The sequence below is a fragment of the Emydura macquarii genome, unplaced genomic scaffold (assembly GCF_026122565.2).
Source record: "Emydura macquarii macquarii isolate MOO-44397 ecotype Brisbane River unplaced genomic scaffold, CSIRO-AGI_Emac_v2 contig_1790, whole genome shotgun sequence".
NCBI classification, from domain to species: Eukaryota; Metazoa; Chordata; order Testudines; family Chelidae; genus Emydura; species Emydura macquarii.
Window position 1 is genome coordinate 11673090 of NW_027131927.1, and position 27520 is coordinate 11700609.

Sequence of the window (27520 nt, forward strand, 5' to 3'; positions counted from 1 at the left end):
TAAGTAGGCTTCCTGAAGATGACCTGGCAGGCCTGGGGCACCGGAACAATATCTCTGGTATTTTGTGGCTCCTGCAGTGCTGAAGATGACTGAGAGCACAGGTACCTTGAAATCAGTGATGCCAATGGATTATGTAGGGGTTAGTAATACTGCTCGACACATAGCAGCCGACCTGCTTTGGCGCTTCCAGCGCAGTCTTTCAAGGCGGCTGCTTGCCATCACGTCAGCAGCTTTGGGGTGACAAGTGCTTGCATCTTTTGGTAGGTTTTAAAAATGGAAGGGGAAAACCCAGACTTGTTTTGGAGAAGGTTGTGTGTGAGCTACAGCTGGAGAGATCACGGTGAGACTACGTTTTGGGTGCTAGAACTTGCTGAGAGATCTTCTGTTAAAGAGGAGTTGAGGTTTAAGTGTGTGTCATAAGGAGACACCAAACCAGCAAGGAAGAAATGCCTCAGGGAAGTAGAGGCTGGATGAACCAGGGATGCTGAGGTACATTTCTCATTGTGTACAAGTGATTTGGGGTCTGATGCTGATTCCAAACTGCTATAAATCAGAACAAATCCCATGGAAGTCAGTGGCATTACACCACAGGGTCAGATCAAAATCAAGCCCTTTCTTTTCTTGGTGAGGGCTCAGTTGTGCCAATTAGGTATAGTCCATCATAGTGGTTGCACAGTGCCATGCTCCCTTAGGAGGCATGGAGGGCTGTGCACCTGCCCCTCACTTGTGGAGTGCAATTCACTCCCTCCCCTCTGCCATAGTCTGCCTCCCACCCTTTCCTAGATGCCGTGTGTTCCAGGGGGAGCAGGGAGAGAATAACCCGTGTACTCCCTCTGAATGCAGTACTGGAATCCTGACCAGGTCTTACATGGGTCATACAAGGGGGGAGGGAAAGGCCCCTTAACCCCTTCCTTAGCGGCATGCTTGCATAACCACGTTCTAGGCATTGATCCTTAGTTTTCAGCATAAACTTCCAGTTTTGTACATTCAACAGGTGTTTCCCCGCTTTCCTTACAGCTCTGATGTTTGGTTCTGTAAGATCTCATCCCTGACTTTCCCATCATTTTCTCTAGCTTTTTGGATTCAGTTATTAGCACCTCATAGACATTAAGGCCAGAAAGGACCATCATGATCATCTAGTCTGACCTCTGGCATATCGCAGGCCACAGAATCTTCCCTACCTATGCCTGTAATAGACCTCTGACGTATGACTGAGTTACTGAAGTACTCACATCTTGATTTAAAGACTGTCTGTAAAGTCATCTGTGATCTCACCGTATCTGTAACATACAGCAGTGAGGAAATGCAGGATGGACATAACCATGATTGGCTGTCGATGTTACGCTGTGGTTGACCGTTTTAAAAGGAGTAAAGAGATTCCAGTCTGTTCTGGGCAGCTACAAATCTCAGGAGCAGTGTAAACTATACACCCCTGCCAGCTTAAATCTGGTCTACTTGGACAGATGCCCACCCATGCTGCTGCCTTCCATGCCAGCTCCCACCAGTTACGTAACAGCCACAGACCAGCAAGCCCATGACACTTTCTTTAGTTACCATTTGTCATTCCTCCACCCACGAGTATGTTACTGACTCGCATCCTGAAGGGACAGTTTAGCTGAACAAAATGGCCCTCCCCAGCCAGCAGCTCTGTTTCAGCACTGTTTACCTCTATTGTGATTTTTAATAAGGGAAGAGAAAGGACCCTTCATCTAAGGGACAAGCTATTCTGTCATAAACTGTCACTCACTAGGGTTGTTTTTTATTAACTCTGCTCCGGAGCAGAAGCAGTGCATTGCTGGAACCAGTCATTCATCTCTAACCCGTTTCACAGCCTGAACAATATCTGGGCTGCAGACAACACACACAACAGGTTTCAAAGCAGCAAATGGTTCCCACCAGTCTGCTACCCACATTGCGCCGCTCAGAGCCCAACCAGAAAGCCGTGGGAGTCAAAAGGGAGTCTTTGCATTGCTGCGTATCCGGCCCCAAACGCCAGCCTCCGATACAAAACTTGTCACAAAGAGAAACGTGGTTGGGTTTGTTGGGCTGTTCTTTGAATTTCATGGAGCACTTTGTTTCTGTAGCATCCGCCTTTTCTAGAAAAGAGCAGCTTGGTAGCAGAGTGCTGAGAACCAGCGGTTGGTCACTTAGGGTATTTCTACACTGCAATGTAAGCCCAACTCAGGCTCAAGCACAACCACCATCACCACCCCCGCCAACCCAGGGCTGATACCCGAGGTCCCAGGACCCCATGGGGCAGATGGTCCAAGCCCAAGTCAAGCCGGGACCCAGGGTCCAAGCCCTGCTGCTTTGCGGTGTAGAGGCAGCCCCACTGGACTCGTGCTCTGGGAGTCCGCCGGAAGCATCCCACGAGCCGACTTTCTTTGCTCTCTGGAAGGTCAAGTTTTCACACACTGTACCATGAGCAAAGGGCTGGAGCAGGCCACATTTGGGAAGGGGCTAAGAAGTCTGGGTACGGGTGGTTGGAATTAGGCGCGCAAAATGCAGTGTAGCTGCTGGAGTCTCAGGTTGGGATCAGGGTGCATCATTTCCTAACCTGGGGTTACAAATGAACATAGATGCTCAAGCCCTAGGTTGACCAACCCAGGGTCTGCTCACTGGAGTTCTGCTAACCCAGGGCTTCCCCTGTAGTGTAGTCCTACTCTTAGGAACTAACTAGTTCCCCCACAGAATCCCAGTGGAGGTAGTTAAAAAGCACAGGAAGGAAGTGCAAAGGGAAGTAGAGAGGGCTAGCAGAGCTCCGGGGAAGCCAGGTCTCCGGCTGGTGAGGTCACTTCCTCTTCCTCTCCTTCTCCCCGAGGAAAGCGCTGAGGACTGACAGGCATGGCAGGTAGAAGTGCTGCATGGGAATTGTGATGGAGGCTTGGTGGAGATAACATCAATAAAAACTCACTGAGGTGTTGACAATCAAGACATCCAAGACTTTGGGAGGGACCCCAGGGCGGCTGGCCCATGACACGCTCCATGTGTGATATTTTATGCACATTATTTAATGAGTAGAGTTTGCATTTTCAAAAATAATTTATATATAACCATAAACTTCAGCATAAACATTTTGTGCTTAGTGTTCTTGCAAGGCCAGCTTAAGAGGCCTGGTAAATGAAGTCCTGGTATAACAGCCAGGCAAGCTTCCCACACACACTGCCTGATACCCGGGCCTGAACTTTGATCTGGGGGCGTTGGGCACCTTCTCTCTAGGGGTAACAGTCTCCATGGCGCAGGCAGCCTTTGGCCTCTCTGCAGAGTCTGACAGTAAGTGCAAAGTGTGATGATGAGTTTGTGCCAGGGGAGGCACAACTGACTCCCACAAACTCATCCTGTAGAGGGGCCACAGAGACCTCTGTTGGACAGAAGCTTCTAGTGGCCTGCAGGTGAAAGGCTCTGTAGCAATGCTCAGAGCATCCAGTCCTCCAGTACGTGCCAGTATTACACCTTTGAGAACGAGGCTTGCTGCCTGAAAAGATACATTTCTTAAATGAAGTGCTGGCCTTTCCCGGCGCCTGCCCAGACGGGCCATTCCGTTCCCTGGCACGTGGGCAAAATCTCCCACCTCTTCTATCCTCAAGTGCCCCACCCAGTTCTTAAAGGGACAGTTGACAGCAATAAAAGTACAACAATAATACAAATATTAACACAATATCCCAACTCACTTCTACATTCCATGTTTGGCAATAAAAATTCATTCCAAGAGGTACAGTTATCCCAGGGTCCTCATCCTAACGTAAGAGGGTGTCAGATTTATGGTCCTATACAGTGGCACCGAAATACTGACTGAAGTCAGTAGGAGAGGTGTGACTAGATCCCTTGGTCTCCTGGCTCGCAATCCAGGGCATGTACCCATAGGTGTTTGGTGGGGGAGATCGTGGCTCTGCCCTCTCACCCACAGCATATCTGGCTGTGCCAGAGCTTGGGAACTGGAAAGTGAGAGTGATGATCAATAGGACGCAAGACTGGATCAGTTTGGTCTCAGGGCTCTGTTGTGCCCAATCTCCTTTTAGTTTGCACTGAGTGGGGGTGGAGGGGGTAGGTACAAGGGCCCATACCTGGATCGCACCAGCACAGCTCCTTACCAATCCCCCCAGAGGCGTTAGCTGCCTGAAAAAAGGATTATCTCCTGTCCCAAACTACCCAAATCTTTCTCAGCTCAGTCCCTGCATGGTCCATACCAATGAAGGATAAGAGATCCCTTCTCCCCCAACCTACCTTCCCTGCACCCTCTTTGCAATCATTGCACATGTCCTTGGTGGTAGAATCCCTCTGACCTTTCCTCTTCTCCTCCCCTGCATGGTCCTGGGAAGCTGTCAGACCTTTTTACACCATCTTCTCCCTGTAAGGCATCAGTGGGGTGTGTGCCCTCGAATCTGATTGGACAGCATTTCACGCCCACTTTGCACTCAGAGGCGTAAATAGCTCTGCAGGCAGCTGAGCAGGGGCAAAACTAGACTGTGGTTTTCATTTATTACACAACTGCCTGGTGCGTGCATGGAGCCAAGCATGCAAAGGGAACTTGCTGCATTACCCGCTCCTTCCACATGAAACTGGGGTGTTCTCTTCCCAGACGAAGAACAGCTCCGGAAAGCTCCCCACGTACAAGCCTGACTTTTTATCTGGAGTTTTACTGAATTTGTGCCATGAGCCTTGGGCAACTGAGTCACGCTTTCCAAAGTTCACCTGATTGCCTCTCCCCTTTATCTGCCTGTGCCAGCTGTGCAGTTCCTGTTCTGTATCTTGCAGCTCTCTGAAGCTCTGCCTCGCACTGCCTTCTAATCAGGCGAGCTGGCCTGCTTTGCAATGGGGTTGTTAGGGGAGATGTTATCCACCACCTCCCAGCAGCTTTATACAAAGCAGAGCCAATACAAGGATCGGGATTTGTATTAACATTTTTGCAGTAAGCTAAGGGGAAAATAATGAGTACACAATTACAGAGATAAAACAATACATCACCAGCAGGAAAAGGATATGCCCTTTCTTCCTCTCAGCTTTGTGTGTACAGTTCGGATGGAAACGGGATTTTTGTTTCGATTGTGATAGACATCTGTTAAATCTTTGCTCTTGTGGCACATCTGCAAGCACCCAGTCTCTTAAACCTTCCAAATTCCCAAGAAAAGTAGCAAGAATGTTTTGGGAATAAACCTCCTGTAAACTTTGTTTACTCACAGAATTTGACCCTTTATAAACAGCCTCTAGGGGGAAGAAAAAAGTCACTCCCCATCTTTCACCATCATTTGTTGCCCATCAATCATGTGGATACAGCCAAAGAGCTGAAAGGGTTTGAGTTGTTTTTGATGGGTGCTGACATAGCAGGAGCATATATTGGTCAGAGCCTGACACTGATGTGGCTTTATCATTCACAGGCAAGCAATAAAAAGGATAAATTCATCATCTTTTCCCTCTATCTGTCATAGACTTTCCAAGCATCCATTCCCTTGTTTGGGAAGCAAATGCATGCACAAACACAGGGACAGGGACATTTTACTGATAGACCCCAGCATCCTGTTTTCCACGGTAAGAGCTCATGGCTTACTCCCTAGACCAGCCTTTGCTGCTGGTGTTCTTGGGGTGTATGGTAGCCTGAAGGGAAAACATCCTTGCCGTGGACATTACTTCTGGGTAGGCAGAAAAAAGACCACATCACCAGGGGAACACAATAAAATCCTGGTTAAATGTGGGTTTAAAAATAAAATTGTCAATAAAAAGGTCTCTGTCTCTCCAGGATAGTGTTCCAATATTTATTTTGGGTTCCCAGCTCCAGCGTTTGATAAATTCAATGTTTTTTTTCTTCCCCTTGTGAGAAAAAGAACGTAAAATAGTCACTGTTTTCTCTGCATGCCGGGCATGAGACATACATTATCTTAGTGGTCCTAGCAACCCAATCCTGGGATTTGAGTCTGTTCTGGTACCTGCACCACTGCCTTACTGCTGCATTTACAAAAAAGCAAAGCAAAGAAGAGAATGGAGCCTGGGTTTCAGGTTGTGGATACATTAATGCAGAACTCCATTCTCGGTAGTTTTAGTCATAATACCCTTCATTAGTTACCAGTCCCTTGTGCCAGTGCTTGGGAAGTGGATACAGGAGTTTATCAAAGAGTCTCAGACAACCTGGCTTTGTGCAGTATCGATTGGCTGACGTGCAGCGTGTGACTGATCATTTTTCTGTTGTGTCTCCAGCACAGTGACACGGTCCACGACCTGCTCCTGGATGTGATCACGTGGGTCGGCATTCTGCTGTCGCTTGTCTGTCTCCTGATATGCATCTTCACCTTCTGCTTCTTCCGTGGGCTGCAGAGTGACAGGAACACCATCCACAAGAACTTGTGCATCAGCCTCTTCGTGGCGGAGCTCCTCTTCCTCGTCGGGATCAATCGGACGGATCAGCCGGTAAGAGCCTGGGCATAGAAAGATGGAAGCCTTTCCTCCCACCTGCCAGTCATCAGGGGAGTATCGGGGCCCGATCCTGTAGCAAGAAGAATATGGATACACCCTATGATCCTGTTCGTCTAATTTCAGGATTGGGGCCCTGTTTGTTAACCGAGGGCAAAATCTTAGTCCTTTGGGGCCAGGATTTCACCTCGGAAGCCTGTTTAAAACATATCCCCCAAAGGTGTATGTTGTGTCATGTTTCTCAGCTTTCCATCAAACTGGCAACAGCTCAGTAGTTCTCGAGAAGATGCTTTCTATTATAAGCCCTCCTTTCTGATCCAAAGTTCATTGAAGCCAGTAGGAACCTCTGCATTTACTTCAATAGGCTTCCAATCAAGCCCATCTGATTTTCTGAATGAATTAATGTCGGGGGCTGAAATGCCTGCCATTTGTTCTCCTCTCTCATGTGTCTGGGTGGTGAGTTAAACTCCATCTACCTGCTTTTGAGAAAAGCTCAACTTGAGACAAAAAAACCCCCAACAAAACACATCATTTTTCACATCCCTTAAGACCTATTTCAGCTGCTCTGTGTGTACTCACATAAGTCAAAAATGGTTCTTTTTAAGAGAGAGCCTTCACACTTGGCAAAGACTAAGGATTAGCACCTTTGACGTACTGAATAAATTTGGTTCACAAATCGCAGGGTTCTAAGCTTTGAAATGAACAAACACTGCGCGCTCAGTCTGCTGTATTCTACTGACTCTAAAAATGCATGTGACTCACTAGATAGCGGGGAAAATATATATTTCATACAAGCAGTCACTGATGGGGAGCTTTGCAGACAAGCAGAAATGTTACTGCAGCAGTTACATATTCACCATTTAGCATTTCCGTCCCTGCAGTCCCACTCGGGATTACACCTTCATTGGACTGTCTGAGCCTACATGACAGTGTTATTCCAACAACTGCTCTTGGGTTTCAGTCCAGCAACTTGCTGGGCTCCCCATGAGACGTGCAGTGCCCTCAGCTTCCATTGAAGTCAACGACTGTGGAGGATGCTCAGGATGGCTCAGCACCTTGCATGACTGAGTTCTAAGAACATCTATTGGAACCTCAGACCCCTTACTGAATGTGCCATCGTTCAAAGATATGCTCAGAGGGACAGATCTTGTCCTCCCTCCATAGGCAGCTAAGGCCTGATATGTGGCAGAAATAACGCATTCCTGCTGAAGCTGGACCCAGGAGAAGCCATACCGGGAATGCTGTAACTCCTGTGCTCTGTGGAGTTCTGTATTGCAACGGCGCTCTGAATTGGACCAAAGAAGACAGGAAGTGAAGTGGCGGGGCCACGGGTTCCTGACAGGAAGGACAAGGCCATAGGTTCCCTACAGGAGGGGCGGGGGTGGGACCGTGGATTGCCAGCAGGAACGGCAGGGACAGAGCTGTGCATTGCTGGCAGGAATGGGTCAGGGTTGTGGGTTGCCAGTAGGGAAGCTGAGGGCAGGTCTATGGGTTCCCAGCAGCCCATGAAGTTTTACTCCTGTCCAAGCAAGGCCCGTGGAAATAGTCTTTGTGCAGGGTACTCCACAGGGGTTGGTCTTTGGATTCACACCCACACACCACGGGCAGGGAGCAATGCTGGAGCACGGTCTATCTCTGGCTATTATGGACTGTATCGACAGTTGCTGCCCTTATGTGCCCGCTAAGCAGAGAATTTGAATCACTTAATAACACCACCTAGCACTTACACAGTACTTTTCAGCAGTAGATCTCAGAGCGCTTTACAGGGGAAGGTCTGTGTTGTTATCCCCATTTTACGTATGGGTAAAGGACTTGCCCAAGGTCACCCAGAAGGCCAGTGGCAGAGCACTTAATATTAGAACCTAGCACACTTGAATCCCAGTCCCGTGCTCTATCCACCAGTCATGCTGTCACTGAGGCACTCACTTTAAGCCTCTGGAACATCAAGAGAAAAAACGTATAGATTCTCTTGGAGGAGAATAATTTCAGTACTTCCATGTCCATGTAAAAAAAGACGAATGGCATGTTCTTTGTGTTTTTAACCTCTGTTTGTAAACTATGTGATTATTCGCCAAAGCATCCCAGCCCTTTTGTGAGCGTCTCTAGAAATACATTTTCTTGGGATTCTGTTCTTCATTTTCCCCAGACAGCCACTGCATATACTCCACATTCAAAGCCACAAGATCCTTCCCTAACATACGGGCACTCCTTCAGTCCTGGCTAGTGTATCCTCATTATTACTGACACTTTGAAACTGTTCCTTTTTCACTGGGAATCTGTTGCAGCAGAGAGTTTTCACATTTTTCTACAGGCATGTACCGACGTGTTCATGCTCTTTGAAGGAGCATGAGCTTACATCTAGCACATGGCCAGGTAAAATACGATAGAAATCCTATGCTCGGGCCCCAGGGAACTGGTGAGAAGCTGAAGATCACTGAGGTTATGTTGTCCATTCCCTTGCCAGTGCAGGCTTATGAGTAGCACTGTGTTTTTTTCAGGGCCAATTTGATCTCAATGTATGTGTGTGAAATCAGGTCTTGCACTGGAATTCTGTACTTTCCCATTCCTCTTCCCTGACCTTTTTTCTTTAATTCCTTTGTCTTATCCCATCACTAAAATTACTGAGCAGTGGAGCTCACAGCATATGCCCATCCCTCCTGACAGCACCCAAGAGTATTCACATGGCATGTCAATGTCTGGAAACTTATCCAAGGGATAATAGTCAACAGAGGCATCAGAAATAGAGAAATGGTCTTTATGATTCATCAACACAAGTTGTTGGTGTATTGAGGCATTTAGCCATCAAATCCAACCACACAAACATGTATGTGCGTGTGTATGTGTATGTATATGATGTGTAAATAATATGTGTGCGCCTATATAATAATATATGCATATTATATATATTACACAAAGCTACAGTATATATAGAATTACATACATGCACTCATAGATATATACGTGTGTGCGTATAACACATATTATATAATATTGGCATACAACATAAATAACACATTTATTCACACATACATATATATTATATTTTAAATAAAAAGATATTTCAAGTGATCTGAGATTTTTTTCTCATGTAATAGCCATTTATTAAACTGAGGTGTTAGACTATTTTCACGTGTTAATCCTGTTTTATATTGATAGCAAGAAACCGGGAAAAACTGCTTCAATTATTTGAAGCTGAAGGTGTCTCCTCATAAGAATCCAGTTTGATAATTCTCGGATTAATGTTGTGTGTAATAACGAAGGACATTAGTGTTTTTATTATGTTGATTATAACATTAATTTTGGCTGAGAGCAAACCTTTGCCTCTGTTTGTTTGTTTATTTATTTATTTATTTTGTACTCTCCCAGATCGCCTGTGCTGTGTTTGCTGCTCTCCTGCACTTCTTTTTCCTGGCTGCATTCACCTGGATGTTCCTGGAGGGAGTGCAGCTGTACATCATGCTGGTGGAGGTGTTTGAGAGCGAACACTCGCGAAGGAAGTACTTCTATCTGGTTGGCTACGGAATTCCCGCACTCATAGTGGCTGTGTCAGCAGCAGTCGACTACAGGAGCTACGGCACAGATAAAGTGTGAGTTGAACTCCACGTGCTTGTACTTATGGAAGAGAAGCACTGGGTATTTGTGGAAATTTTGGGGGTAAGGGCCTGCCCATGCAGTCTGTGAAAGAAGCAGCTGGAGAACCAGGCTGGGAAATTAAGGACTTGATCTGAAGAATTTTAGAGTCAATGGAAAGTCTCCCATTGATTTCAGTGAGCTTTGGATCAGGCCCTCACTTTTATTCATCTGTTTTGTGCTTATCCCTATATTAAATATGACCTAAGTCCATTATAGTAATGACTCTGGGCCAGAAATAATTGTGTATTGGCTGTGGAGCCTGTAGGATTTCTCCAGAATGATTCCCGGTTCCAACAGTCCTTCAGGTGTGAACAGGTTAAAAGATAGGCCTGACAAGACCATATGCAAGGTCTAGGCAAGTGCAACACACACTCCCCAACCAACCCCTGTGCAACCTGCACTGGATTCTCAAAAGGGCCTCAGTATGACCTGCTGCAGAATGGCCACTGCACTCATCACCGCGATTGCCGGCCAGCAAGAGAGTAGGCGAAGTGCTGCTCAGCTGGTGTCAGCTCTGTTGGGAAACACTGCAACCGTGAATATGGACCACGTGCAATATAATAAAACTTGACTAGCAGATTTTGAAAGGAAAACCTTATAATAGACATTTCCCAGCTGAAGAGACACTGGTCTGATTTGTCTTCCTTCTTACACACACAAGAAATGGTCACTGGATGATTTAACAGTTCAAAAACAGGAAACACTTTTACTGGCCATAACCATATGGTCTACTGCAACCTCTCTAGCATTGCCTAGGGCTCATCCTGCAACCCAGGGGCTGCCACAGAGGCCAGAACCCTGCTGGAGAAAACAGGAAAGAGCATTAATAGGTTTTTAATTGGCAGTGAATGAAGATAAGCAGATCCATTTACCATGCTAACTTCCCCCCTCAACCCCTAAATGAGCAAGCTCTCCTTTCCACATATCACTGATATTCCCCAGCCCCCATGGAGACCTGCACTCACCCCTGGGGCCCTACGGCTGCCCTAAGTCTGAGTGAGTCCCAACAAAAGCACTGCCCCATCTGGTGCTGATCCTGACATACAGATTTTAAAGCCAGAAGGGACCATTATGATCATCTAGTCTGACCTACTGTACATCACAGACCACAGAACCTCACTCACCCACTCGTGTAACAGTCTCATAACCTCTGGCTGAGTTACTGATGTCCGCAAATCTTGATTTGAAAAGTTCAAGTTACAGAGAATCCACCATTTCCTCTATCTCAAACCAGCAAATGACCCGTGTCGCAGGCTGCAGAGGAAGGTGAAAACCCTCCAGAGTCTCTGCCAATCCGACCTGGAGGAAAATTACTTCCCAACCCCAAATATGACAATCAGTTTGACACTGAGCATGTGGGCGAGACCCACCAGCCAGACACTTGGGAAAGAATTCACCATAGCAACTCAGAACCCGCCCTGTCTAGTGTCCCATCTCCAGCTGTTGCAGATATTTGTTAATAGCAGTTGCGGATGGGCCATATGCCATAGAAGGTAATCTCAGCGTACCATCCCCTCCATAAAACTCATCAAGCTCAGTCTTGAAACAAGTTAGGTTTTTTGGCCCACTCCTTGGAAGGCTGTTCCAGAACTTCACTCCTCAGATGGTTAGAAACCTTCATCTAATTTCAAGCCTAAACTTGTTGGTGGCCAGTTTATATCCATGTCTTCTTGCACCATCATTGGCCCTTAACTTAAATAACTCCTCTCCCTCCCTAGTGTTTGTCTCTCTGATGTATTCATAGAGAGCAATCATATCTCCCCTCAGCCTTCATTTGGTTAGGCTAAACAAGCCAAGCTCCTTAAATCTCCTCATATAAGGCAGGTTCTCCTTTCTTCTGATCATCCTGGTAGCCCTTCTGCCACACACATCTCTGGACCTTGCAGGGTCATTGAAACCCTCTGTTCACCTGTATGCTGGGCACCAGTCTGCAGGCATTACTCAGCCTTGACCCATAGCAGGACTTGGTCCCATACTGCTGTGACCTCTGCCAAGGGACACAGATGCCCTGTATGTTACTGAGCTCCTTGTCTCATGGTGCAACCCACGCAGTGCCACTCAGTAACATACAGGACAGCTGTCCCCCTTGGCAGAGATTCACGGGCATTTTTTTAAGGAGAACATGGGCAGGACTTTAGCTGCTGATTCCATGAAAGGAGCCAGGGGCTCAGCCCCCAGAACAGGCGATTCCCCAACAAGAAAGGATTGTTATCTTCATTTCGTGGGTGAGGAACGGAAGCCGAGAGAGTCACAGTGACTTGCTCGAGGGCATCAGTCTCTAGAGTCTCAGTCACAAGACTTAACCACAAGACTATCCCTCTTCTCTAAGTAAAGAGTGTCCCTCATTTAAACGATGAAACATTGCATTTCTAAAAACCGTGTTCTATACAATTACCAGAGCCGTCAAGCAAAATAGGCAGTGACTGGAGACCATATTAGACTCTTTGCAAGTTGGGATAGCAACATCATTTATAATTATGAACATTTTAAAATGTTTTCATCATTACTGAAACTGGTATCAAAGCACAATTTAGATTATCATGCAACACTGTCTAATGGCAAACAAAAGGAAATTTCAGCCTTTGATTTTCTCTGCTGGCTCCCTTACAATGACAGTAGCAATGTATTTTATTATTATTTCGGTTTCTTTTGTGAGACCTGCATTTTTCCAATCTTTTTAGCTAAGATACAGGCACAAAGAGAAGGCAGACAAAACAATGAGCCAGTGGGGTTCCAGACCTCTCCTCGACAATAGGTCAGGACACAGTGACAGCTCATTCTGCAGTAGTTCCTTTTGCAAAATCTTCACCCAGAAACAACAGCAGCATATATACTTCTTGTTCTTTGCTGGAGCGACTCTATTCTAGTGGAGCTGCTTATGTCACATTACAATATCGGGAGGCGGACTTTGATTGCAACTGAACATTTGCTTTGTGTTCAAGCAGTGGGTGTGAGTTCGGTTTTGAGACAATATTCTTCTTTGAACTTTCAAAAATCTTTTCAAACATAGTTGTTTTAACAGAAGGGCTTGTGGAAGACTTACCTGCCTTTATTTAAGCTTTACATTTTGGGGAAAATTGAATGGCACACACAGCATCAGGTAGGAGGTAGTACATTTTCAAGACTTTACAGATGCCAGAATCCCTGTCAGCCTAATCAAAGGAGTTTAACCATAGATCCACCTTCAGGTCTAACGAATAGAATAGACAACAACCTTCACAGGGTTGTCTTTGCGCTATACCACATTCCTGAGCGCCCAAAATGCATCACCTCTGGGATCTCTACTGCATGCCTCACAAAGAGCACAAGAGCCCTCTCTGACCTTTTTGCACCTTACAAGGTTTGCAGGGAATAAGGCAGGGGTTCTGCACACATCTCCCATTACGCCTTTTGGCTGCACAGCTGAATTAGCTACATGCAACATGGAGCACACCTTTCCTTAACTATGTACAAACCTAGAAAAAATGCCACTACAGAATGTGCAGAGCATGTATGGCAGGCAGTTCCCAAATGGTTGTCACTTGGAGAGAATCAAAGGGAAACATCACCAGAACACTACAAATCCCTCTTCAGGGAGAGTTATTTGCCCACCAAAATTCAACTTTCTACCCTTGTCCATTTATATTATCACAAGGACTTTGTTAATAATGGAAATCATTAATAATAATGTTCCAGAAAGTCATAATTCCTGTCCTCTGGTGCGCTGAGAATGGCTGAATCATTTTTCTCCAATTTCAAACAAAGTAAAAAATCACCTTTGTATAGAGACCGTAATTGGAAAATTTCAGAGCTATGAGCCCCCAAAACTATGGATTAGAATGGAAACGGGCAGGAGAGAATTTAAAAGCAGTATATTCCATGGACAACATGGCTACATGCAAATTGTAGCAATGCAATTGAGCAATCTTCTTTACCAAAGAACAGAAAGAAAACACATTCCCTCCCAGTATTTTGTCAATAATCCCTAGGAATGATACAACTGAAACATTTGCTGCTTTTAATATGATTCTAGCATCCCAGCAGACTAACAAATTTGAGGGTGATTGTGGATTTTGACTTTGTTATGGGAACAGCCTTTGGCAATCTCCTGACTCCCAGGATCCCTCAAACACAGGACAAAAAGACATACCCTACCCCAAAGAGTTTCCAATTTAAGTGCAATCTAAGACCACAGCCTTACCAATGGCATCTGACCCAGCCATAAAATTCCTTCCACATGCTGCAATTAGTTGAGTAAGCAGAATGATGAGAGTTGGTCTTTTTTCTCTCACCTATCTATATGGGAACATGACCACTTCTGTCCCAGTTCAGCTAAGCACTTAGGCCAACACTTAACTTTAAGAACATTCTTAATTGTTTTTGATGCATCGGGGTCTTGGTATCAAACTGAACAATTATAAACCAAAAATCAGCACCTTCAAAAGTGTATGTTTGGTAAGCTTCCTAAAAGATATTTTGCTGTTATTGTTACTGCACCAGAATTCAGTGACAAACATAAAAATCGAGGGGTTAGAAAATTTATTTCAAGTAGGGGCAGATTTTAATCTCAGTTACAGTGTTAGAAACCTGAAATAACTGTATTAGCTTCAGTGGATTTACTTCAGGTTTGCATTGGTGTAAACAATGTGAGAATTTAACTTGTAAAATCCAGTAAAACTGTCACTCCAAACCCATGTCAGCGATCTAAGATCACAACAAGATTGTCTTCCCTCTCCGCCAAAATCCTTAAAGGTGGAAAAAATTAGCTGTTGATTTCCATCGTCCAATTTGCTGGGTACAACAAAAATTTAGTACTTGCATCTTACTTTGATAGTTCTAAAATATCAGCCCTTAAAAAAGTAACGTTATAGTATATGGAAAATTTTAGAGATTTCTCAAATGTATTAGTTATCATTTTGATTTCTATCCCACACCTGCACTAATGGCTTCACAGCTGAGGTGATATGAAAAATAGCAACAATCACACTAATGAAAACACCCTATTACAAGGGATGGTTGAATATTTTCTGTCCCAATTGCTTTTCACTGGAGAATTGGGTTTTTGACAAAATGAAATTTTTCACAAACAGGGTCTACTTTACACAGAAATTTTCAGTTTTTCATGAACAAACTGAATGCCCCAAACCTGAAATACTTTTATTTTGATGTGCTGCTGCAGTGCCTCATGGGAGTTGTAGTTTAGTTGGCTCCTGCACCCATTCTCTATAGACTAGGTTTGCCAGCCTGACTACATCTCCCGAGATGCAACCGCCTCCCCCTCATCCTGAGATGATATCGTAGTGCATTGTGGGAGATGTGGTCTGACTAAGGAGTTCTGAATATAGTGGAGAATGGGAGCATGAGGCAGCCAAACTACAACTCCCGTGAGACACCATGATGGCATTTCAGAATTGAAATATTTGTTTGAAATAAATGAATATATTTTGACATTCAAATTTTCACTGAAAAATAGAAAGTTTTCCATAGAAAAAACATCGTTTTCCAGCCAGCTTTACCTATAATAATTTCTATTTATCATATGAGGCAGCTACAGAAAGTTTTATTAACACACAGCTGGAATGAACTGCATAAATTTTCCACCTGTGAGTAATACAATATTCAAGCCAGTAAAACCTCGTTTCTTCACTATACCATAATTTATTCTCTTTATTTAATATATACACACACATAAAATATTATGCAGACACTTATAAAGCATAAAGTATTTGTTTATAATCTGTAATTTCAGAGTGGGCAATTTTATCACATTCTAACAGTGGAAAATAAAAACATACTAGATGTTTTGTATAACTAACTTGCTCCATCTGGTTGATGGATGATGATGTATTTTTCTGTATAATTTTATTAGAAGGGTAGAAGTGATTAGAATTTGTAGCAAACTATATGCCAGGCATACATAATGTAATGGTGGGAAGTGGCTTGGTTATTTGTGAGACAATCTGCAGAATATATTTCTTGCATCCCTCTATTTTTATTTGTTTTAAACAGAGTTTATAGAGTTTCTAGCATTATTTAGAAAATGTGTTTTTCTGTTTAGCATTTCGTCATGCTAATTGTATGTCTCCAAATGATCAATTTAAATGTCTAATGTAGGAATTTTAGGTTTGTTTGGTTTTTTTAATCTGCTGCTAATGTAACACATGTCCAGATTATACTATCAGAAATGGTCATTTCTTCCTCTTTTATTCCCTTATTCATCATGTGTTGTTTATGGCTTTCCATAGCATTCCATGCTCTGGTATTCATTCATATTGACATCCTGAGGTAGCTGTTCAATAGTGATACTATCTTAAGCTTAATTACACCAGGGGTGGCATTGACTTTTTAGTAGTTCAAACCAGTCAGATTATGAGGCTCAGAGCTAATTACTTTGGTTTTATGATTTGCAACTAGGTAGCTGCATGTTGATTACCTTGAAAGATTTCCCCATTTGGGGCTCAGCTGGGCTATCCCTGACAGCCAGCTGAGCAGGATTTAGCCCTTGTTTTATCCATCATCCCTAAAACATGATATTTAACAGTGCATTTAGATTGATGAAAAATGTGTGCATCTCTCATCTGGTTCCATGTGTAGTCTCATCTGTACAGGTGAAATGTCTAGAATCCCCCTGCAGACAGTGACTGTGTCTACACTGCAACGGGGAGTGAGCCTCCACACTTAGGTAGCCAGAGTTACCCTAGCAGGATTGAGCGAGGGTGCTCAAAAGAGCAATGTGGAAGTTGTGGTTCCAATGGAGTCTCAGGCTAACCACCCAAGCTCAAATGGATAGGGTTGCAACATCTACATGGTTATTTTTAGCGCCCTAGCTAACAGGCATGTTAGTTCTTAATGCAGTGTAGGTCGCCTTAGCAGTGTGAGAAAATCCAAGCTCTTACGGATAATTGAAAGCAAACATCATGAACTACTGGCCATAACAAATCCCCACCTGGGGCTGGTCTCTAGTTTAGCTGCAGAATATGATACAGTTTTAAGACTCTACATCGTTTGTTTTCGCCTGTCTGTTGGCCAAATCCTTCCTTCTAGTTCCCTGACCAAGCTCTGTGAAAGAAAGGGGGAAAATTTAAAGAAATAACTTTTCCCTAAAATGTAACATGAACACACTGAGGGCATACAGTGTGGCATAATGTTTTTATTGGCTCCCATTTTGAATGGTAGCCCCATACAGCAAAATATTTAAGCATGTGCTTAACTTCAAGCACGTGAGTTCAATTCAGTGGAATTACTTATATACTTAAAGTTAGACAGATACTTAAATGTTTTGATGGATCAGGGCCTTAGTTGGCTCTCCTTTGGGATGACCTGCATAACTCACTTAAGTAATGTGGCTGTCCAAACTCACTGACAACAAACTGGCCCCACTGCTATGTCCCCTCATAATTTCTATATTGATGCCTATCACAGACCTCACAGAAGAGGAATGATGCATTGAATATATTACTAGATTTTATACAACATACTTGTAGGTAAACTCATCCTGCGAGGATCCAAGTCCTTTCTGCATCATGCCAGAAATATATTTACCTTTTTGTTTTGTTTTGTTTTGGATATGTGATAAAGTTTTCAGTGATAAATCTATCATAAAGACACAGCCTCTAACTTCAGTGTCCAGCTGCCTATATTTTATGCATCATCATATTGTTGGAAAATAACTCCGAAGTGTAGGATATGTCTTTGAAAGGACAGTGTGCTTGTTTTATCTTCAGTTTTTACACTGCCTGCACCTTGCTTGCTCAGTCCCGTGGGAGAAATATGGACACTGAAATGTAGTAAAAGAGAATGCATATCTCACCTTTTAAAGGCATGTTTATATCCAATTACTGTTACCACACACAGTGATGGAGGCTCTATAGCTATATGAAGCAAACTCCTATGAAGAGTATGATCACTTAGATCTCTTCAAATGTTATGGTCCAATGACAGCTAATGATTGTTTACTGGTTACATTTAATGCCCACTAGGGATAGTTTAGTGTTTGATTTCTCTTCATGCAGAAAACAGAGCAAACCCTCTGTAGCCTTTATTACTTGGAAAATAAAAGTTGGTTGAATATAGCTAACTTGTCACTACGTGAGGGAGGAAATTAAAAAGTGAAGAAAAGATATGCCACACAGCACCTTAATAGCACAGTGGTAAATATGTTTGGTCATCTCTTTGGAGAAGGGAAAGTTTTTGTTGTTTGTAAAATGTATAGTGCATGCAGCATCCATGTAATGTCAGATCAGATGATATGCATTGTGCTAAGAACAGAAGCATCTTGTTTGTTTAATGGCTGTTGGAATATAAACTTGCACTATTACCAGTCAGTGTTCAGACTGCAGCTGTGTGCCAGGGTCAGAAGTAGCTCCACAGCCTGAGATTAGCAACTTTTGGAGCTGAATTGCCTGATTGCTTCCTTGTTTCAAGGAGCTCATTTATTTAGCTCATTGAGTTTGTGCTTTTGTTTTTAAGGAAAGAAAAGCTCAGTGTGGTACTTGTCTGATTAGCAATTTACAGCTCTGTGAACTAAATGGCAGGATGCCCAAGTTTTAATGTTTTGTTCTTAATTTGCATTTTTAATGAGGTGTGGCTTGAATGAGTACAAAGTTACATCACTCTGAGATGACCACAAAAAGATTGGCTTTTTTTAACCCCCTTATGGATTAGACATATTACTCCAGAGCTCCATCTTAGTCATTCAAGAGAGCAGTACTTGATTCTTAGAAATAGACCTTTCCATTAGAACAACCGCAAAATTGCAATACAGCCTTTCAGTTTGCAAAGCAAAAAGAGCCTTTGCTAATCTTGACAGTTTGCACACCACCGGTCTTGTCTGTGTAGAGTGTCAGTTCTTCAAGATGGGCACTGTCTCCTTCTCTGTGTTTGTACAATGTCTAGTACAATGGGGCCCTGATTTGACTAGGTGTTATCATAATACAAATAATAAAAAACAGTACACTTGGATCTCGGGCATTCCACAGTAGCAGCATTTGCCACAGAATCCACCCCTCGACAGAGATTTGTGCATCAAAGGGCCAAATGTTCCAAAGAGCTCAGTACCCCACCATTCCCATTGAGGCTCTGAGCCGCTAACCCAGTGGCTACTCACAAAAGAAGTCACTCACTTTGCGCTTCCATTGAGTCCACAGTAAACCTTTTCCTCCTTTCGCTGTGTTGTATTTTTCCCTGCAGCGTAAGACAGGCTGGGAAAGGTAAACAGGTGCAGCCCCCTAGCAAAGAAGGAGAAATGCGGGCATCACCATGCTTTTCTGGATTATGCAGAATTCAAATGAAAGTCCTGTTTTCCTTGCCTGAGGGTCGTGCTGATAACTAGATCTTACTGAAAGCAGCTCTCTCGAACGTTCCTTCAGACTCCAAACATCTGTGTGGCTCAGCCGTCTTCTTGCCCCTCACTCTTCAGGACCCATGATTAGTTGTAGTCCATTGAAGTCAATGGAGCTGTGCTTATTTATACGAGCAGAGAATCTGGCTCTGGGACTGTGACACTGTTTTCCAGGTGAGCATAAACCCTTAGAATTCAGCAGGCTTCTGCCAGCAGATGGGAAGGACACTATACTGGCCTTGAGGGGCAGAGCATGGGTCAGAGAGCTATGATGCGAAGTGGCCAAACAGACCACTGGCGGCTGTGGCTATATGGTCATCAAAGCTAAAAACAGGATTTTCATCACCCTGCCCGCCAAGAGCTAGTAAAACTCTAAGTGCTCAAGGAGGAACAATTTGCTTTGCAGTTGTAAATGCACCGTGCTCCCTTCACCTGCTTAGCGGGATTTGCAAAGGCAGTGAGATGTGCTCAGTTTGCCTGCTGGCAGATATTTTTGCTGTTACTTTTTTTTATACAGTTTGAAACACTTTGAGAATTTTTATTTTAAAATCACCAAAAATACCGTCTCCTTAACTGACAAGATTGTTACAAGGATCAGCATCAGTGATGGGTTTTGGCAGATCCTGTATTCCTGTGTGAATGTAGAGTGAATGTAGAATGTAGTATTATTCTACCCTTCCCCAGTCAACCCAAAAACAACTAAATAAAATGAACAAAGGGCCAGTTCCTCGGCTGGCATAACTCCTTCAACTTCAGTGGAGCTGCTGTAGCATGACCGAATGGAAGAGTTCAAGATCCAGAAACAATATACACACCGACCACTTCTTTCTTTGGCTACTGTCATCACAGCTGAACTCCTGCAGAGTGCCCTCTTTCTAACAATCCCTAGGGTAGGACATATCGTAGATTGTAAGCTCTTCAGGGCTGCGCGTCTTCATGTGCATTTGTACAGGGCTTAGTACAGTAGGAGGCTGAAACTGGTCAAGGTCTTCATCAGCACTTGGTACTTTTTCTATAGGATTGCTATTGCTTCCTCTCCTTCCCCAGTGAAACATCCTTTGAGAGGACAGATGCCCTTGTGATTAAAATACCGGACAAAGATTCATGAGACCTGAATTCATTTCCTGCCTCTGCCAACAACCAGTTCTGTGACATCGTGCAGATCATTTTGTCTCTCTTTGCCTTCGTTCCCCATCTGTAAACTATGGGTAATAATACTTCTTTTGTCTGCCCAGTCAGTTTCCACGGTAAGATTTTCAGAACTGGGACTTACTATGTGCTACAGCACCTAGCACGATAGGGCCTTATCTCAGCTGGAGCCTCTAGAAGCTACTGCAATACAAGTAATAATACATTTTAAAACAAAAAGAGGTGGAAATCACTCATTGTGCTTATCTCCCGTCAGACACACCTATAGCAGTTTTAACTTCAACTAAGGCAGAAGAAACACAGAACTCTGTCTTGATATTAAGAAAGCCTTTTCGGTGTGCCTCTCACATTAAGATTTTGATGAATGGCTTCAGTGCCAATTCAGGAGTTATATCCTTAGTAGTAACTATTTTTTAATCTCTGTGCACTCCTGTTTCTGGTTTGGCTCCATGTAAATATCAATGTTTGTGTAGTAGATTTTTTTAATTGGTTTAGATTTTTATAGCCATTCAGACCCTAAGGTTACGTCTACACTACACTCTGCTGGTGGTGGTGTGTAGGGTATGTGTAGCTACACACCGCAGTGACCAGCAGGCTGTGTCCACACTGCAGCATGTAGCTACACGTGCCAGTGAAAAGCTCCGGCAGGGGGGAAGCAGTGGGGAAAGATTCCTGCAAACAAGGAAGCTGGTAGAGTCTTTCCCCACCACCCGAGCCTTTCCCTGTACCAGAATCTTTTCCAGCCGATGGGGAAGACTGCAGCAGAGTGGAGACATCAGAAGATAGCAGTGACAGAAATAGCAATGTGGAAGGTCAGGCACTGCTTGAGTGAGTAGAGAGCCATGTAAGGTGTGTAGTGGGGCACATATCCTCACTCTTCAGATGTGTCTTTACTCACCTAAACTGTGCCTTGCTCTCTGCACTGCTATTTATACCCATGCTAGCAGAGGGATCTGTTTGTGTACCCTACACGCTGCCAAAAGAAGCCAGCAGTGTAGATGCACCCTAAATTGGTAAAGTTGGGAATAAAATAAAAACTTTGTCTATACAATTTTGCAATTTGAAGGTTTAATTTTTGATTTTGCAAATCTTGATAATTCCTCAGTGTAGAAAGTGAAGGATGTTTTCACAATAGACTTTCAATTCTAGACTCTGACCTCATATCTGGATCTGCTAGCACAGATCCCGGTGCTCATCTGCTAAATCTGCAGAAGGGAGATTTAGTTTAGATATAAGAAAAAGTTTTCTAACTGTAGAAACTAGTGAAGTACTGGAATAGGTTACCAAGGGAAGTTGTGGAACAGGTTTTCAAGAGCAGGTTAGACAAACACCTGTGAGGTATGGTCCAGGTTTACTTGGCCCTGTGCAAGGAGTGCACAAGATGACTTCTTGAAGACCCTTCCAGCCCTATATTTCTAGGATTTTTTGTGCAGTTCAGTTGAATTGAATAGGACCCAATCCAAACCCAATGATCAGAACGATCAGAGTTGCTGTCTTACACTATATTCTATCCAGCTAAATTGATATGTATAATTGTAGTCACTTTATTTAATTAAGGAATCCATTTAATTTCATGGGTAAAAGTATTTTTTTTACAATTTAGTAGTTTTCCCCTTATAAACACAACTTTAATGGGCAACATGATAAACAAGACAAGACATTATTATTTTAAGCATCATACATAGCTTCCTTAGAATTTATATTCATCTGTCTTGTAACTAGTCACTTCCATTTTATCTTCCTGTCATCTTGAATGAACTAGGAATGGAAATATAATTTCCCAGGGGCCTTAAAAATTGGGGAAGTATTAAGTGCAGCTGAAATTAAGTGATTAATAATTTAGTTTTAGGCCATGAATCAGCTTCATGTGATACTGAAGATCATTTGCAACCTCAGAAGTATTAGTGGCAATAATGCACTCGGGAGGTTCGCGTGGGGGGTAAAGAACCTCTAAGGTGAGGCTGCTCAATCTCATTAAACTTCAGTCTTCCAGTACCAAATTTATTTCCTTTTTGCACCAAATGTGCTCAGATCTTCTTGACAGAAAAATGTCAGCTCACTTGACAGCTAACTGGCAGATTGTGTTGCATCGTAACTGGAGAGAAGCTAAGAAATGTAATGGCTGCTCATAGTCATGCCCCCCCCCCCCCCCCCCCCCCCCACACACACACACACACTTTTTTTTTTTTAAATAAGGTTTTCTGTGACAGATGCAAAGAGCCTTAGCAACTAGGCCCTGTGCCTTTTTCCCCCCCGCTTCCTTCAGAGGTAATTATCTTCCTCCATCAGTAGCACTGTCAGAAATTGGGCACATAATTCAGCATTTAAATGAACAAGCAGTGTAATATTTCCTGTCTCCCAGAGGAATGTTTTGCAGCTCACATTCTTCTCTGTCACTCACTCACTCTTGATGTATGTCCTGCACTCAGTCCTTGAATGCCTTCTATCCCCTGTGTTTCATTACAGATGTTGGCTCAGACTTGACACCTACTTCATTTGGAGCTTTATAGGACCAGCGACCTTGATAATTATGGTAAGAACTCTTAATTAACTACTCCGTCTCCCAGGTCAAGAAATAAAACTTTCACTCTATATCTTGAATTTACATAGATTAATTTGGGAAAAGCCTGTTCTTAACTGACCCCATCTAACACAAGCAATTAGACACTCATTTTAAGAGACTCCTTGCATTCTGAAATACTTGATCAAAACCTATTGGGGGTAAGGAAAGTATGCTTCAGTGTGAGCTTGTGCTGCGGACACTTGCTCAGAATAGTCTCTTGCAAAGCTTGTTTGATGTTATCAGACGTTTAGAAGCGCTGGTCTCTATTTTGACACCACTGTGTGCTCATTCCTTTGAATTCCAAAGGGAAGTATGACATTGTTTATGCACAAAGGGAAATTTGAAATAGGAACAAAGTCAAAAATGGAAAAGACTCCCCCCCACCCCTTTTAGAAGTTAAAACAAAGTAAGTTTAACTTCACAGTTAATACACTTTGTCAGCATATCAGATAACATAACAACAAGGTAAAGAACCAAACTTTAGAGACAGCTGGAGCTTGCTCATATTGAAATCACTACAATATGGCTCATATAAATTATCTTTTGTTTTAAATATAAAGTAATTCAGCCAATACAGCAAGGAATGAGAATACTCATTTCAATGCAGATATTGTAGTTGGTTCTCATTTAAATTGAGAGTGTTTCATTAGCCATCCAGGTTGACATTTGTGCCACTAGCTAATCTATAGCGACTATAATATGTCACACACAAAAATAGCCAAATTGTGTTCAAGTCAGAGGAACATGCTGTTTGAAGGATGTGGTGGCTTGTGCATTTTATACATGTTTATAAAGAACCATTAATCTATGGTTTTATTAAACAAATTTATAAAAGGCGTCTGTCTCTGTGACTGCCGGCTCTCATCTGGGCCTTTGGGAACATATTTCCCATCTAACGTAGAACTAGTGAACCGCAATCTATCTTTTACAGGAGAGACCATCTTCTTTTTCCAATCATTACACTGTAGTGTGTCTCTTTAACAATGACTTGCCTACCCATCTCCCAAGTTACGCTGTATTCGAAAATGGACCCTCACCCCCAACCCCAGTGAGGGCAGGCTTTGTGCACCATTTCATGGGAACAGGTGAACAACAAACCTGGAATGGTTTGCCATCAGTATGCGCCACAAAGCTGCAGAAGAGCAGTTACAGCAAACATTTTTAATTTTCCCTAATGTCATTTGAAGCACTATGATTGGCGTTTGGGCTATCCAGCAACACAGCTTTGTGGAACTCTATTGTGTTGCTGTTCCCTCATTCTGCAAGCTGCCTCGCCTTTATAAAATACCAGGCAATCATTTATGATTTAGTCTCTATAAAACTGTAGGGAGACCTAATTTCCCAGAGCAACTCATCTGTTACAAAGAAAAGACTTACTTTCCCCCTCTCAAATTCTGCCATGTAACACAACCTTTTTTTTCTCTCTTTTTTTTTCTTTTCTTTTTCATTCCAGCTTAATGTAATCTTCCTGGGGATTGCTCTCTATAAAATGTTCCATCATACTGCCATACTGAAACCTGAGTCTGGCTGTCTCGACAATATCAAGTAAGTGTTGTTTTTCCCCCCCTCTCTGTCGCTCTCTCTCTCTCTCTCTCTTTTTCTTTTGCTGTTTACAGCTCCTTTATTCTTTGAACAGAATATATTGTAACAAACCCTCCTGACACAAGTGACAAGAAGGGGTGATGCATTGTCTTTATCTCATGTGATCCTGGTTTTGACTGTAGAAATGGTTTATTATGAGCAAGAATGGGTTGCTGAGGATGAAGGCCTGTCTTTAAAAGGCCCTGATAAGTGTGTATTTGATATGAGAGGCAGCAGTTTCCATTTGGTTTTGTGTAACAAACTTACGTGTGCCCTCACTGAAAAAGATAAGGTCCAGGTTCCTGAAAGTAAGTTGGAACTGCAGCTAAAGTAAGCTGGAACTGCAGTTTGGCAATATTATTTCAATACTCTGCAGTAAAGGAGTGGAAGTGTGGATTGTTATTACTTCTCTCTGTGTTCAGTGCCACAGCTTACTACTTATTTGTTTCTGTCTTCAGTAGATTTATTGGCTCAGCGTCTTCCCTCCATCTAAAACTAAAGTAACCCATGTGGTTTCAGTGAAGTTGCTCCATATTGACACTGGAGTTACTAAGATCAAGACTGTATGCACTCTGTACAGCATTTATATTGTCCTGTACTTTGGTGAAGATCTAAGACATGGCATCGTATTGTCCAGCTGTTGATTGAATGGAATATTAATGTCCAGGAGTGTCTACTTGTGCCAATGCCTATGGCTTTAATTGCATGCTTTACAATTATAAGTGAGATTTCAGGTGGCAGTGTGTGATAGGATGTGGAGTTTGCTAATTAATAAGATCATCTAATGAACTTTGGAGGGGGGAGGAATGGTTGGTGTCAGCACTTTATTGTGTATATAGCAAAGCAGAACAATATCTTACTCCGCTAAAGGATGCTCACTTTGCCTCTTTGACAGGCGGGAGGAGGGAGAGGACGAGAAGGGAACTCATTATATAATGACTGAATAGCACAATTGCAAGACATTTATCCGAGAGGTTATTATTGTTGCGGCTGTATCTGCTCTCGCAGATGTTGCTTTAATTTAAACTAGGTCAGGCCTCACAGTAAAACTCTCAAGCTGGACAGGGTTTTGAAATGCAACATCAGCACACCCAGCACAGCTTTCCAATTCCAAAGACCAGTTGTTTTTAGTGGGGGTGGGTGTGGTGAAGGGCAGCACAGAGAGCAGCTGGAAATTGCAGAAGGGGAGCCAAAGCTTTGCACCGTGTCCCTCACCCTTTTTCACGAGCCACCAGTGACCCTTGAGTGTAACCACTGGGATTCGAGGGTTCCAGGTCATTCTGAGAAGGGGTACAATAGAGCTGCTACACTAGGCAGCATGCTCCTTGGAAAAACATTACCATCCAATCCACAGAGGAGGGGAACAGTGCAATGCTTCGCCATGGACCTATGCTGCATGGCCACAGAGTCATCTCTGCTGGGAGGAGGGAGTGGGGAGCGTAGGTTGGCGTGAAGAGGAGGTCATTCCACAAGATTGCCCTGAGCCCCATTGGGTTGTCAGAACTACAAATGCTTTGCCAGCATAGCTATACTGGTTTAAGGAGATAAGCTGTACTGGAAAAAGGATTTTGTTTCTGCTGTATCTGTGTCTACACTAGGGCTTTTGCTGACATTCGTAAGGTGGCTACTGAGTGCGATTTTTTTTCACACTCCTAGCTGACATAGCTATGTCAGCATAACTTTGTAGTGTAGACTAAACCTAAAATTTTCTGTGTTTTGTTTGGTTCTGTGCAGTTAATAAACCCACATTTGCCCCTTTTGCCCCTCCACTAACTCCCTTCCCCAAGGGGATAATAGGTTGGATCTTGTGCCCCTTCAACCTCACATTATAGTTTTTCTTGTGTTTTTTTCCTTTCAGTTTTTCCCCATGATGCCCAATGTCTCTTGTACATCGCCTAACAATACCCAGCCTTTAATTTCAGGGTCAGTAGTAGATGTCTCTCTGCTGGGTTTATTTCATTTTCTTTTAATACAGTCAATGCTTCCTTAGATGTCGTAGGCAATTAGAATTATCTCTTTGAGCAAAGCCTATTTTTTTTTCCATATTCTCAGCCTCTGCTTTCCAGCTCAGATGGAAAATATCTGGAACAAGATAAGAGTTTATTTGGAGAGGGAACTTCCTTTGAAAAACTGTGACGGCCTAAACAATCACTTGAAGAGCCTGTTGGTGCAGATAAATGGCTGAGCTCTTTAAGATAACCCCTTTCAGTCCCTGCTCATGAGTTCCTCAATGGAGGAAATTTCCCACTGCCTAGGAGAATGTGAGAGTAGACCATGGAGCTGCCAGGTCCACCGGTCTTGGCTCCTCTTTGCTTGGAGAAGCAGAGCGGTGCATGGCACCCCTGGCAAGACGAGGTGTTAGGGCCTGGGGAACTTGGATGTACGGGTGGTAACTCAACAAAGAAGCTTGCAAAGTTTGATTTTATGGGCAGTATCTTTTATGTCCATTTTCAGTCCCATACTGCTGTCCATTCAGTTCACTGACACTTCATTGGCATCACAGCTGTTGCCAAAATGTAAAAAAGAGCCACTCCTTTCAGGTGTGGGAGACAACCACCTCCCCCAGAACGTAATTATACACTATGTTTCAGTTGTGATCCCCTTTGGCCATGTGTCATTACTGTCCATTCCTGATCTGGTGGCAGGCTGCTGGGTCAGCAGCATTTTAGTCTTTTGGCTATATTATGTACTAGGAAATATCAGTCCTCTTTAAGGGCACAGCTGATCCAAAGCCCAAGTCAGTGAGAGTCTACCATTCATTTCAGCAAGCCTGGGATCAGACTTTAAATGAATGATACATTTAATAACACTCTGGACAGGCAATTTTACTATTCACATGATATCAGCTATGTAGAGTTACTGTCCGAGCAGAA

General features: G+C 43.4%; 1 protein-coding gene across 9 annotated transcripts in view; it reads left to right on the plus strand.

Annotated features, from left to right (window-relative positions):
* The window catches only part of ADGRL3 (adhesion G protein-coupled receptor L3), a 769462-nt gene that overhangs the window by 645622 nt on the left and 96320 nt on the right, over positions 1-27520 (plus strand). For all 9 annotated transcript variants that reach the window (XM_067556899.1, XM_067556894.1, XM_067556893.1 and 6 more), the window contains 4 exons: positions 6190-6399; positions 9769-9989; positions 22970-23036; positions 24520-24611. In XM_067556899.1, the coding sequence (XP_067413000.1) occupies positions 6190-6399; positions 9769-9989; positions 22970-23036; positions 24520-24611 (590 nt within the window). The remainder of the gene's footprint in view (positions 1-6189; positions 6400-9768; positions 9990-22969; positions 23037-24519; positions 24612-27520) is intronic.